The following is a 13,900-nucleotide window of genomic DNA, read 5'->3' as shown; positions in this document are numbered from 1 at the left end:
TCTGAAAGTATGCATGGTATAATTTCAATTCTTGTAAACTTATGAAGGGCTGTTTTGTGACCCAGTATATGATCTATCTTGGAGAATGTTCCATGTGCACTCGAGAAGAAAGTATATTCTGTTGCTTTGGGATGCAGAGTTCTAAATATATCTGTCAAGTCCATCTGATCCAATGTCTCATTCAGGGCCCTTGGTTCTTTATTGACCGTGTGTCTAGATGATCTATCCATTTCTGTAAGTGGGGTGTTAAAGTCCCCTGCAATTACCACATTCTTATCAATAAGGTTGCTTCTGTTTATGAGTAATTGTTTTATATATTTGGGGGCTCCAGTATTCGGCGCATAGACATTTATAATTGTTAGCTCTTCCTGATGGATAGACCCTGTAACTATTATATAATGTCCTTCTTCATCTCTTGTTACAGCCTTTAATTTAAAGTCTAGTTTGTCTGATATAAGTATGGCTACTCCAGCTTTCTTTTGGCTTCCAGTAGCATGATAAATAGTTCTCCATCCCCTCACTCTGAATCTAAAGGTGTCCTCAGGTCTAAAATGAGTCTCTTGTAGACAGCAAATAGATGGGTCTTGTTTTTTTATCCATTCTGATACCCTATGTCTTTTGGTTGGCGCATTTAATCCATTTACATTCAGTGTTATTATAGAAAGATACGGGTTTAGAGTCCTTGTGATGTCTGTATGTTTTATGCTTGTAGTGATGTCTCTGGTACTTTGTCCCCAGGGTCCCCCTTAGGATCTCTTGTAGGGCTGGTTTAGTGGTGACAAATTCCTTCAGTTTTTGTTTGTTTGGGAAGACCTTTATCTCTCCTTCTATTCTAAATGACAGACTTGCTGGATAAAGGATTCTCGGCTGCATATTTTTTTCTGTCTAGCACACTGAAAATCTCGTGCCAATTCTTTCTGGCCTGCCAAGTTTCAAAAGAGAGATCAGTCACGAGTCTTATAGGTCTCCCTTTATATGTGAGGGCACGTTTACCCCTTGCTGCTTTCAGAATTTTCTCTTTATCCTTGTATTTTGCCAGTTTCACTATGATATGTCGTGCAGAAGATCGATTCAAGTTACGTCTGAAGGGAGTTCTCTGTGCCTCTTGGATTTCAATGCCTTCTTCCTTCCCCAGTTCAGGGAAGTTCTCAGCTATTATTTCTTCAAGTACCCCTTCAGCACCTTTCCCTCTCTCTTCCTCCTCTGGGATACCAATTATGCGTATATTATTTCTTTTTAGTGTATCACTTAGTTCTCTAATTTTCCCCTCATACTCCTGGATTTTTTTATCTCTCTTTTTCTCAGCTTCCTCTTTTTCCATAACTTTATCTTCTAGTTCACCTATTCTCTCCTCTGCCTCTTCCATCCGAGCCGTGGTGGTTTGCATTTTGTTTTGCATTTCCTTTAAAGCGTTTTTCAGCTCCTCGTGACTGTTCCTTAGTCCCTTGATCTCTGTAGCAAGAGATTCTCTGCTGTCCTGTATACTGTTTTCCAGCCCAGCGATTAATTTTATGACTATTATTCTAAATTCACTTTCTGTTATATTATTTAAATCCTTTTTGATCAGCTCATTAGCTGTTGTTATTTCCTGGAGATTCTTCTGAGGGGAATTCTTCCGCTTGGTCATTTTGGATAGTCCCTGGTGTGGTGAGGACCTGCAGGGCACTTCCCCTGTGCTGTGGTGTATAACTGGAGTTGGTGGGCGGGGCCGCAGTCAGTCCTGATGTCTGCCCCCAGCCCACCGCTGGGGCCACAGTCAGACTGGTGTGTGCCTTCTCTTCCCCTCTCCTAGGGGCGGGATTCCCTGTGGGGTGGCGTGGCCCGTCTGGGCTACTTGCACACTGCCAGGCTTGTGGTGCTGGGGATCTGGCGTATTAGCTGGGGTGGGTAGGCAAGGTGCACGGCGGCAGGGGGGGCAGGCTTAGCTCGCTTCTCCTTAGGTGATCCACTTCAGGAGGGGCCCTGTGGCAGCTGGAGGGTGTCAGACCCGCTGCCGGAGGGGTGGCTCCGCAGAGGCACAGTGTTGGGTATTTGCGTGGAGCGAGCAATTTCCCTGGCCGGAACCGGTTCCCTTTGGGATTTTGGCTGGGGGATGGGCGGGGGAGATGGCGCTGGCGAGCGCCTTTGTTCCCCGCCAAACTGAGCTCTGTCGTCCGGGGGCTCCGCAGCTCACCCTCCCTTTGTCCTCCAGCCTTCCCGTTTTCCGAGCAGAGCTGTTAACTTATGACCTCCCAGACGCTAAGTCGCGCTTGCTGTCGGAACACAGTCCGTCAGGCCCCTCCGCTTTTGCAAGCCGGACTCGGGGGCTCTGCTTGGCTGGCGAGCCGCCCCTCCGCCCCGGCTCCCTCCCGCCAGTCCGTGGAGCGCGCACCGCCTCGCCGCCCTTCCGACCCTCTTCCGTGGGCCTCTCGTCTGCACTTGGGTCCGGTGACTCCGTTCTGCTAATCCTCTGGCGGTTTTCTGGGTTATTTAGGCAGGTGTAGGTGGAATCTAAGTGATCAGCAGGACGCGCGGTGAGCCCAGCGTCCTCCTACGCCGCCATCTTCCTCAGCTCCCCCCATTCTGTTTCTACGGATTTGCCTATCCTGGACATTACGTATAAATGAAGTCCTACAATACGGGATCTTTTGTGTCTGCTTTTTTCATTTTGTATAATGTTTCCAAGGTTTATCCGTGTTGTTGTGTAAAGTGGTACTTTATTTATTTTTATGGCTGAATATTTTATTGTATGTCGAGGTTACTGGGTCACTAGGTTCTTGGCCTGGATGCAGCAATGAATTAGAGACCTGAGACCAGAATAGGGAGATAGAGTTTATCAAGTAGATAAGTATAGTATACTTTTAAGAGTGAAAGCAGGCCCCTGCCGGAGTAAGAATGGCAATGGACCTGAGAAGCTCTAGCTACAGCCTTATAAGCCTGCTTTGTTTACATATAAATTTGGCTTTGACTGGCATTTTTGATTGTCGGCTGCTGATTGTGTAACATTTTGGCTTCTGTGCGTTGTGCCTACTTATGATGCATTCTGTTATAATTGTATTTATTTATGTGCTGCATATTCAAGAGTTTTAATGGGCTTTGCTGTGACTTTAAGGTAACCTAAGGTGACAGGGGATAGCACAAGGCAACCTTTTGTGTGCTTGCTCAGTTCTTAGAAGTCCCTTTGTGCCTTTTGAGCCAACTCTGTGGCTAAGCCTTTCCTGCTCTGTTAGCCCTTAGAGGTGGCTCTGAAGGTGTGGCTGTTAACCTTTGGGGGTGCCTCCGAGGGTGTGGCCAGCACCAGTTTATCCCTCCTGGCTGATACCTCCTAACTAACGGACTAACATTTATACCACATTTTGTTTACAGTTCATAAGTTGATGGACGTTTGGGCTGTTTCCACTCATTGTTTATTATGAATAATGCTGCTATGAACACTCATGAACAAATTTTTTTTTGAACACTTGTTTCAGCTTTCTTCATTCTATACGTAGGCCCCAAGGACACAGTTGAGGGTGGGAAAGAGGAGGGAGCAGGCAGAGATTCTCAGAGGAGCCGGGGAACGTCACATCATTTACTGTGCTTGGGAGAGATTCGCAGCTGCTGCTTTCGGTTTCTTGTGGCTGATGCCTATGTCGCCTCCCCTGCAGCATCCCTGCGCCTGGTCAGCTAGGGACCCAGTCCTGCCATTGCCTCGGGAGGGATTGGGCTCTGGGCTCGATGGGGGAGCCTGGGATGCAAAGGCTGTAGGATCCCATTGCCCCACCCCGCACCCAGAGTTCCTCCAGAGCTGAAATGTGGATCTGACCCATTTGCCACCCCTGACTGTTTCTGGACATCCAACACAATCCCCAGCATCCACAGCTGTGCAGCTGGATTGGGGACCCTCACCCTCTAGGGGAAGTTGACAGTAAGCTAGCATAGCTCACTGGATGTGAGGCACCCACAGCCATTGTGGTTTTAATTAGCATTTCCCTAGTGGCTAATTATGTGGGACACATTTTCATGTGCTTATTGACTATTTGTATACATTCTTTGGAGAAGTGTCTTCTCAAATCCTGTGCCCCTTTATTAATTGGATTATTCACCTTTTTATTAATGAGTTGTGGGTGTTTTTTTTCTATATTCCAGATAAAAGTACTCTATGAGATATATGCTTTGCAAATGTTAGCTGTTGTTTTTCTTTATAGATGAACTGTATCGGGTTGAGCAAATTCCTTTCTATTCCTAGATTGTTGAGAGTTCTTATCAGGAACGGATGTTGAGTTCTGTCAAATGCTTTTTCTACAACTACTGAGATGATAACATCCTTTTTCTTTCACAGTATTGTGACTTAATGGTGGTTGATTTTCAGATATTAACTCAAACCTAGATTTCTGGGATAAACCCTCTTGGTCATCATAGATTTTGTTGTTGTTTTGATATTGTTGAACTCAGTTTGCTAAAATTTTGTTTAGACTTTTTACATCTATGTTCATGGGGATGTTGGTCTTTAGTTTTCTTTTCTTTTAATATCTTTTGCCTGGCTTTAGTGTCATGGTAATATTGACCTTAAGAAATAGGTTAGGAAGTATTCCCTGCTCCTCACTTTTTGTGAAAATTTTGTGTAGAATTGATCTTATTTCCTTTTAAAACATTTGGTCAGATTCTTTAATGAACCCAGCTGGGCCAAAAGTTTTCTTTGTGGAAAGGATTTTAACTACAATTCTAATTTCTTTAATAGATACAAGGCTATTCTGGTTTTCTGTTTTCTTCTTGCATGAGCTTTTGGTATACTGTGTGTCAAGGAATTTGTCTATTTCATGTAGTTTGTCAAACTTATTATTATAAAGTTGTTTATAATGTCCCCTTATTATCAGTTTAGTATTTGTAATATCTCTTCTGATGTTACTTCTCTTATTACTGATGTAGGTAATTTGTGTATTTTCTTTTTTCTGATTAACCTAGCTAGAAGCTTATGAATTTTTAAAAATTTTCTCAGTGAACTAACATTTGGTTTCACTGATTTTTTTTTTTTTTGTCTATTATTTTCTGGTTTTTATTTTATTGCTTTCCTCTCTCAACTTCATATGTTCTTTCTTTCTTCTTGCCATCGGCTTAATTTGTTTGTTCTTTTTCTAGTTCTAAGGTGGAAGCTGAGGTCATTGATTTGAAACCTTTTTTTCTTTTCTAACATTTCAGTGATTATTTGAATAAATAAACAAAACATTGGGAAGGCAGCAAGTGCTATTGTGAAAATGGAGATAAGAAGATAGTTTTTGAGAATGCTTCTGATAAATGGGATTATTACCAGTAGTGTTTGGTGAATGGTTTATGGGAATAAGGAAGAAAGAGAAGACTATTAGGATTCCGAGGTTTATATTGAGAGAAATTGAATAGTGTATTACTGACGTAGGTACAGAATATAAAAGGACAGTTTAACTTAGTGATGATGTAATTCGGTTGTGGACAGATTGATTTTGATCTGCCTGTTGGACATCCATTTGGCTGTATCATGTTCATATTTGTATCTGGAGCTCAATAGAGAGGTCATGGCAGGAAATAAAGATTTGAAAGTCATCAGGGTGGAGGATATAGTTATTACTGTTTGGGAATAGGGGCCTAGTCTTGCCAAGGCCCCCCATGTTTGAAGAAACAGTGGATTTAGAAAAAAATGTAATGTTTCTAGACTTGTAAGATACTGTGCTCACCAAGTGTATAGTTATGGACCAGATGGGTCCTGTCGATGGTCTGTTTGCCGCCCACACTATCCATTACTAGCTTACTTTCCTGAGATGAATGTGTGTCCCAGCTGAAGCAGTGGACTGCCCTGTTTCTTCAGAAATAGCTACCAAATTTATTTAGTTAACCCTTGCAATTTTGATAAGGCTTTGAGAATACCAAAGAGAAGATATAGTACAAAAGAGAAGAGAGTGAAGACAGAACTCTTGAAAACATCAAGAATGCTAGAAGAGGGACAACCTGGCTGGCTGAGTTGGTAGAGCATGTGACTCTTGATCTTGGGGTGGTGAGTTTGAGCCCCACGTCGGGAGTAGAGATTACTTACAAAAAGGAAAGAAGTTAGAAGAGGATCAGCCAAGGCTAATGAAACCTAATGCAAAGCTGCCTTAAGGTCAAATGAGATGTGATGTGCTTACAAGCGGAGGCAGTTGCTACTTCTCAAATTCTAGACCACTGAACTAAGAAGCAACAAAGATCACTAGCAGCTGGAAAGAAGTAACAGTAAGACAAAAAAAAAAGTACTGAATCATTTCATATATTAGAGACCGTGGAACCTCAGAACTGGTAGAATGAACGAGAGAGGCCAATTTTGTACAGGACTGAAGAGTTTACACTCTTCAGTTTGTTTCTTACACGGTCCTTTCTTCAGGTTGAAGAAACTGAGTCTCTGGGTAGTTTTTAGTACCTTTAGTACTTCGTATTGCATGGCCCTTAGATTTCCTGACTGGAAATGGAGTGCTCTTTCTACTCCAGCACAAGAGCTTAGGGAACTTCTAGCATGGCTGTCTCACTTTAAAATACTCGCTTATTTATGTGGATCAGATCAACCTCAGATCAAAACAGAGACCGTAAAATAGAATCCCATACCCTAAAAGTCTATCGAAAGAGCCATTTTAGAATTAGAATTTGTACAATGAGATGCCACCTGACTGCTGTTAGAATGGCTGTTGTCCAAAAGACAAAATGTTGATGAGGACGTGGAAAAAAGAGAACCCTTGCGTCAGGTTGATGGGAAGGTAAATTGGTGCAGCCACTGTGGCCAACAGTATGCAGGATCCTCAAAAATTAAAAATAGAAATACCATATGATCCAGCAATTCTACTTCTGAGTGTTTATCCAAAGAAAACAAACATACCAATTCAAGGGGATATTCACACCCCTGTGTTCATTGTGGCATTATTTACGATAGCCAGGATATGGAAGCAACCGAAGAGACCGTTGGTGGATGAATGGACACAGATGTGGCATACATACAGCGGAATACTACTCAGCCATAAAAAAGAACGAAATCTTGCCATTTGTGACTTGGATGGTCTTTGAGGGAATTATGCTAAACAAAATTAAGTCAGACAGAGAACGACAAATCCTGTGTGTTTCCACTTACATGTAGACTCTAAAAAAAACCCAAGTGGACAAACAAAATAAAATGCACATTATAGATACAGAATGCTGTTCAAATCATTATGTTTTACACTTGAAACTAATATAATGTTACATGGCAATTACACCTCAAGAAGAGAATAAAAAGTTTAGAATTTAATTAAAATTGTTTACTTTCTACTTGAAGTTTTACAGGACACATGTTTTAAAAATCCAGTTCTGACTTGTTCAGGCTTTACTGCACTATTAAAAAACAGATGTTCTGATATCATTTATTTTGTTTTTCAGGAAAGACTCTGTTTGCCTCATCATATTCTGGAAGAGAGAGGTCTTGTGAAAGTTGGTGTCACAGTGCAGGCTCTTCTTGAATTACCTACAACCAAGGCATCTCAGCTTTCTACGGCTTGATGTAACATTTCAAAATTTTAAGTGTATAGTTTCATTTATTTGAAGTGATTTAAAAAATCTCAAATTCGTGATAAGAATGTCTAATCAAAATTAATAATTTTATTAGGTCAATCCATAGCTTAAAAAAAATCATGTTAAAACATCAAAGTTAAATTTCGAATTGCCCAAACTTCTTTTGGGGAAAAAACTGGATTAACTTAATAAGAGTTTTTGATAAATTCAAATTCTCTTTTTACTGAGTCAGTTGATAACCTTCATTATTTTTCAAAAACCAGATTGATACTAAATTTAAGATGTGGTTTCAATTTAATAATCACATTAGGTTTACTTTTTTATATCAGAGCATACTAGTAAACACCTGGATGAGGTAATCATTTTTTTACCGATTTAAAACTATTCTATATTTGAGTTATTTAATACACTTCTAATTCTAGTTTATACACAGTTTCTTCAATCTTTGGTCTTAGTTTTCTAGAAAAAAATGAGTAGAAAATGCAGAACTCTGGCTTTATATTAAATTCTTTTAGTATTATAGGTTAGTGCCAAAATATTTTCAGTTGTACTGTAGACTGTTTACATGTGAAGTGCCTGTGTAATTGATGACTCTTACATAGTCTTAAGCATTTTTGCAATTTCTTTTTATGTATTAATGGAATCAATGGAACTTTAAAATATTTTAGTAGATTTTGTAAGGTCAGTTATATGTGAGGATTTAAATGTGCCTCACACGGTGACATTTGTGGTTTTTTATTTAGTCCATTGCAGTTTTCCTTAAATTGGTTATGTCATGTTGTCAAAAAAAAAAAAAAACAATGTTAATATGCTTAATTTATGCTATTTAATTTTGCAAAACTTAATCATCTTTTAATATGTATTATTTGAAGAGTATTTTATTTCTGTATTGAAAATGTTACACAAAGCAGTAAGGTTTTTGAGAAGTAGCCAAGTACTCATTATCAAGGACACTTTGATAAAACTGCCAAAGTTTGGATCTGTGTCTGGACTTTCAGTCGGCATGCTGCCATTAGCTGGGTTGTTTTTTTTTTTTTTTTCAGATTCATAGAGCAGCGATTGAAGAATAGGTGTGTATTTGGAATCTGGCCATTTGTGGATCCTGTAAATCTTAGGATCCTCAATGAACATGATGTTGAATTAAACACAGACCATTCTATAAATATTTTCCTAAGTATGCCATGTTACCTAAAGTCCTTGTTTAGTTTGGAGCTGGATAAATTTACGTTGGTAGGAGTGCAGGAATTTTTCAAAAACATTACTGTAATAACTCAGTTTGCTATAGAAGAACCTTAGTATAATTACTTTTGTAGTAGCCAAGCAAGTACCATATCTTAAATATGTGATTATTTGCACTTGTTACCTCTTAATATGGATGCAACTTATTAAAAGTGTTGGCCTGGGTATTTCAAAGGGTATATATAAAAGGTAAAAACTAGTGTGCCAAATGGTATAATAAGGGTTGGTTTAGAAACAACTCTACTTTTATTGATCAGTTGGCAATGAAGCCATATAATTACATTTTGGCATTAGAATACACGTGTGTTCTTTACATTCCCCAAGTGTGAAATTGGAGCTTTTAAAGAACTAAAGCTTCTTATAACTGTAAGGTTTAAAATTAAATTATTAGTAATTTATTACTTTAAATATTTCAGCTAATTAGTTACTATTTTTCAGTTGGATTTAAAAAAAAACTTCATTGGCATAATCAATCTCCCTAGTGAAAACTTGGGTAATAAAGGTAAGAAATGGCAAATAAAGATCTCAAGTTGTTAGTTTTTATTGTACAGATCTGACAGCGTTACAAATCAAGTGACCATTAAGAGCTACAGCGATCATTCATACTGCTTTCATAGTTCCCATGCGGTAGGATTCCTCTTCTCAGTCAGTCTAGATGTTAATTATTTTACAGGTATTTTCCTGTTTCTCATTGAAATTATAGGCCATTTCCTTATTGCATTTCACTTACTTGTCAGTTATTGCTTTAAAGGGAAAATACACCAGAACCTCACTTACAGCATTCTTCGCCGCAAAGCAAAATTCCATTTAAGATGGGTCCATCTGAGGTTCACATCATGTCAGTCTATTTACTCTAGTGCCAAAAGGCAACACCACCTCTAAGTCAGTTTCTCAGCATAGTCCCCAAGGACACATTTTATCAAGGCTCTGATGTATTTCTTTTAGTAGTTTTTAAAATAAGTGTAAATTTTATTCTAAATGGTTTTTATGGTTATTTTATATTTACTTCATCACTTATTGAATTAAGAATGATTATAATTATTTGAATTGGATTTGTGATTTGAAGGGGTTAAATAAGTCAAGCAAATATTTTATCAGGCCCTAAAAAATGTAGTAGATAGCTACTTCTGCTAAATTTTATTACTGTATGGCACAAGAAAGAAGTGATGTTGGATATGTTAGAATTGAAATAAGGAGTAAAAATGCATTACCATTTGTTTAATAATTATCTTGACAGAATGCTAGTTTATCGACTTTTCTAAGTGAATTTTTTGAAGAATTCAGAAATCTTTGTATTGGTCACAGATCTATCATAATTGATTTTCTGATGCATTTAAAAATAAATGGAACACTAAATGTATATTACCGATGCAAACTGTGGATAAAGTTGAATGAAAAAATTAAAGTCTGAGATTTCTTTTCTCTCTCTTTACTTCTTCTCCCAACATCACAGCATCCATCTTTCCTAGGTATTTGATAGCTTGTGTCTGTATTCTCTACTATGGAAAAATAGACTTCAAGAGGATATTTCATGTAAGTTGCTTAAGAGTTCAGATTCTCTTTACAGTTCCTAAGATACCGTCACAAAATAAATCACCTTTATATAAGTTAGACTCTTTAGATACATAAATGTCAGATAAACTTTTACGTAAAATAAAAGATAGGATAGGTGGTTATTTATATTGTAGAATTTAGTGTGAGGTATATGATTGAATTACCCTTAAGCAATTTGATTAAAAAAAATCTTTCATTTTCAAGTAATTCCAGTTTTTAAAAGCTCCACCTATTTCATTAAAATGACTGTCATTTATTCATAATTATTATTCATCCTACTAGTGGAAGCTTATTCAGGTAAATATTATTATTAAAGGTGATATTGCCCCTGTAACTATAAAGTTACCCTAAAGTCTGAGATTTAAAGATGTGCTTAAGAAGTAAGTAAACAGTGGGGTGCCTGAGTGGCTCAGTCGGTTAAGCGGCCAACTTCGGCTCGGGTCATGATCTCACAGTTTGTGAGTTCGAGCCCCTCGTCGGGCTCTGTGCCGACAGCTCAGAGCCTGAAGCCTGCTTTGGATTCTGTGTCTCCTCCTCTCTCTGCCCCTCCCCAACTTGTGCTTTGTCTCTCTCTATCAAAAATAAATAAATGTAAAAAAATTTTTTTTTTGAAAAGAAGTAAATATTGAGCATAAGTTGTTAAAAAAGTATCCTAACTTTATCACAGAATTTTGAATTGTCTTTATTTGCTTTAATAAATATTGATGTTATACATAGAGTGGTTCTAAGGTTCTCAGGAACCTGTCTCAGCATCCAGAGTGCTCTAACAGACTGGGTGCCCTTTGATACATTAATGTATATTAAGTTAATTTGGAAATGCCTAGATGTCTTCTCTTCCTTAAGGCATAGTCTTTTTTATTTCTGCATTTTAAAACATGAAAAAAATCCCTGTGCTTATGGTGTTAAAATAGCTTAGATTTTCCACAGAAAGAGGGAGAGAGTGTGTGTGTGAGTGTGTGTGTGTGTGTGTGCACACACGCACGCACGTGTTAAGCAAGGCTTCGTCTACTGTAGCCAAGGAGAGTCTTACTGCATTGGAAAATCAGAGTTTTTACAAGCTGTGAGAATTCTGACATCAGTAGTTTAGGATGGGAAGTTGCTGACTGAATCATTTGAAAGTTACCACAATTTGTAAAAGAGAAGATTCTTTAAAATTCTTTAAATTTTTTCTTTTAAAAAATTTTGAAGAAGCTATTGCAGCCTATTTTCTTTGATTCTTAAATACATAATATTATCCTGCCACTTGAAGATTAAGGAAAGTTAATCATTTTTACTGTATGCCATTAATATTCATCAAGGGTCTACCTAAATAGGCAAAAAATATATTAGGTATGTACATATGTAAATATATAAATAGAAATAGATTTTTCAGATAGCAAATTGAATTTTCTAGAACTTTTTCAGATACCTCAGTCACTTCTAATGCAAAGAAATAACAAGTAATGCTGTATAATTTATGAAGTAATAATATTATTCTATAGGACAGTGATTCTGAAACTTTAATATGCATGTGGAGCACCTAGTGACCTTATTAACCAAATACCAGTTGATTCAACAGTTCAGGGGTGGGCTTTCAGATTCTCCATTTCTAACAAGCTCCCAAGTGATGCAGATCTTGCTGGTTGAGTAATCAGTTTTAGTAATAAGGCTTTGTGGTCGTTCAAACTTTATGTCAGTATCAGTTTATTATACAATAGTAGTTCGATATTTTAAGTGATGATTCAAGGTCTTGGTAACAGGTACTTAGCATTTTTTAATAGGTCTCTATTCTGAAATGTGTTCTACTTTATTAAGAACTTTTGGATTTTCTTTTATGGTTTTATTTAATTATTTTCTTAAGTTTTTATATTAATTTCAGCTAGTTAACATACAGTGTTGTATCAGTTTCGGGTGAACAATATAGTGTTTGAACACTTCCATACATCACCTGGTACTCATCACGACAGGTGCATTCCTTAGTCCCCATTGCCTATTTAACCCATTCCCCACCAACGCTTTCCCCTTCTTTTATGGTTTTAAAAGGTGTGCTTAGGGCGCCTTGGTGGCTCAGTGGAGTAAGCCTCCAACTCTTGATCTCGGCTCAGGTCATGATCTCTCAGTTCATGAGATTGAGCTCTGTGCTGACAGTGCAGAGCCTCCTTGGGATTCTCTGTCTCCCTCTGTCTCTGTCTCTCTCAAAATAAATTTTAAAAACTTAAAAAAAAAAAAAAAGAGATGTGCTTGATGCTCTGATTAATACTATTTTTTAAATTTTCTTTTAAAATCTATTTTAAGCACACATGACCATGTGATTTTAGTCACATGAAGAATAATATAAGTATTTATAAAACTCAAGTTCATATAATGTTAAATTAGCAAATATTAACGCAAAGCATGTTCCTCTTTTGGAATGCTTAGAAAGAAAACTACACTTATTTTTCATGGTGTTCATGTTAGTCCATTCTCCTCTTGCTAGGCAGAAATTCTTGGTTTCAAGTTCAAAGCATACTTACTCTTTCAGGCTACCATGATGAATACAAAATTTGGGCCCCATACAAATACATACTATTTTAAATATTTATAATTTTTTAATGCTTATTTATTTTTGAGAGAGAAAGAGAGAGAGAGCGTGCGCGCTCAAGTGGGGGAGGGGGCGGAGAGAGAGGAAGATGCAGAATCCGAAGCAGGCTCCAGGCCCTGAGCTGTCAGCACAGAGCCCCACGCGGGGCTCAAACTCACAAACTGTGAACTCATGACCTGAGCTGAAATCAGACGCTTAACCGACTGAGCCACCCAGGCGCCCCAATTTACGGTTTTTTAATTAGAGTTCACACTTTCAGTTACAGATTACATCCCTTGTGAACAAATGGAAAAAGGTATTTATTTATTTCATTCCTTTTTTAAAGATGTTTATTTATTTATTTATTTTTAGAGACAGAGAATGAGAGCATGAGCAGGAGAGGGGCAGAGAGAGGGAGGGAGAAAGAATCCCAAGCAGGCTCCATGCTGTCAGTGTGGAGCCCAGCGTGGTGCTTGATCTCACAACTGTGAGATCATGACCTGAGCTGAGATCAAGAGTTGGTGGCTTAACCGACTGAGCCACGCAGGTGCCTCTATTTCATTCCTTTTTTTTATGGTAAAGTAAGTTATATTGACTTAAAACATTTGGAATCATTTCACTTATTTTAGTGCCTCCCAAAGCATGTGGTAAATTGTCCATTAAAAATCAAATTAAAATACAAGTTAGCCTGAATTACCAAGGGCAGCTGAATGACTTCTGGGGCAAGATGACTCATTTACTCTGATGAAAATATGGGAAGGTTAATAATTAAATATAAAAAGGGAGAGCAGAATCATGTGAAACATTGTACTAGATGCTTTTTTATTAATTGAATTACAAATAATGAAATCCATATACTTTTACTGAAGTTTGTCTCTTATTCATAATGTTTAAAATTAAGATTGAGGGGCACCTGGGTGGCTCAGTCGGTTAAGCGGCCGACTTCGGCTCAGGTCATGATCTCGCGGTCCGTGAGTTCAAGCCCCGCGTCGGGCTCTGTGCTGACCGCTCAGAGCCTGGCGCTTGTTTTGGATTCTGTGTCTCTCTCTCTCTCTGACCCTCCTCCATTCA

At 38.2% G+C, this 13,900-nt stretch overlaps 1 protein-coding gene across 1 annotated transcript in view; it reads left to right on the top strand.

Annotated features, from left to right (window-relative positions):
* The window catches only part of LRCH2 (leucine rich repeats and calponin homology domain containing 2), a 107,328-nt gene extending 97,188 nt beyond the window's left edge, over window positions 1-10,140 (top strand). The window contains exons 21-22 of the mRNA XM_030306154.1: window positions 7,366-7,486; window positions 8,541-10,140. Coding sequence (XP_030162014.1) covers window positions 7,366-7,485 — 120 coding nt within the window. The 3' untranslated portion in view covers window position 7,486; window positions 8,541-10,140. The remainder of the gene's footprint in view (window positions 1-7,365; window positions 7,487-8,540) is intronic.
* Window positions 10,141-13,900: the final 3,760 nt, after the last annotated feature.

The sequence above is a fragment of the Lynx canadensis genome, chromosome X (assembly GCF_007474595.2).
Source record: "Lynx canadensis isolate LIC74 chromosome X, mLynCan4.pri.v2, whole genome shotgun sequence".
NCBI classification, from domain to species: Eukaryota; Metazoa; Chordata; class Mammalia; order Carnivora; family Felidae; genus Lynx; species Lynx canadensis.
The sequence above is the reverse complement of the archived record's forward strand: the minus strand, read 5'-3'. Positions and strand labels throughout refer to the sequence as shown.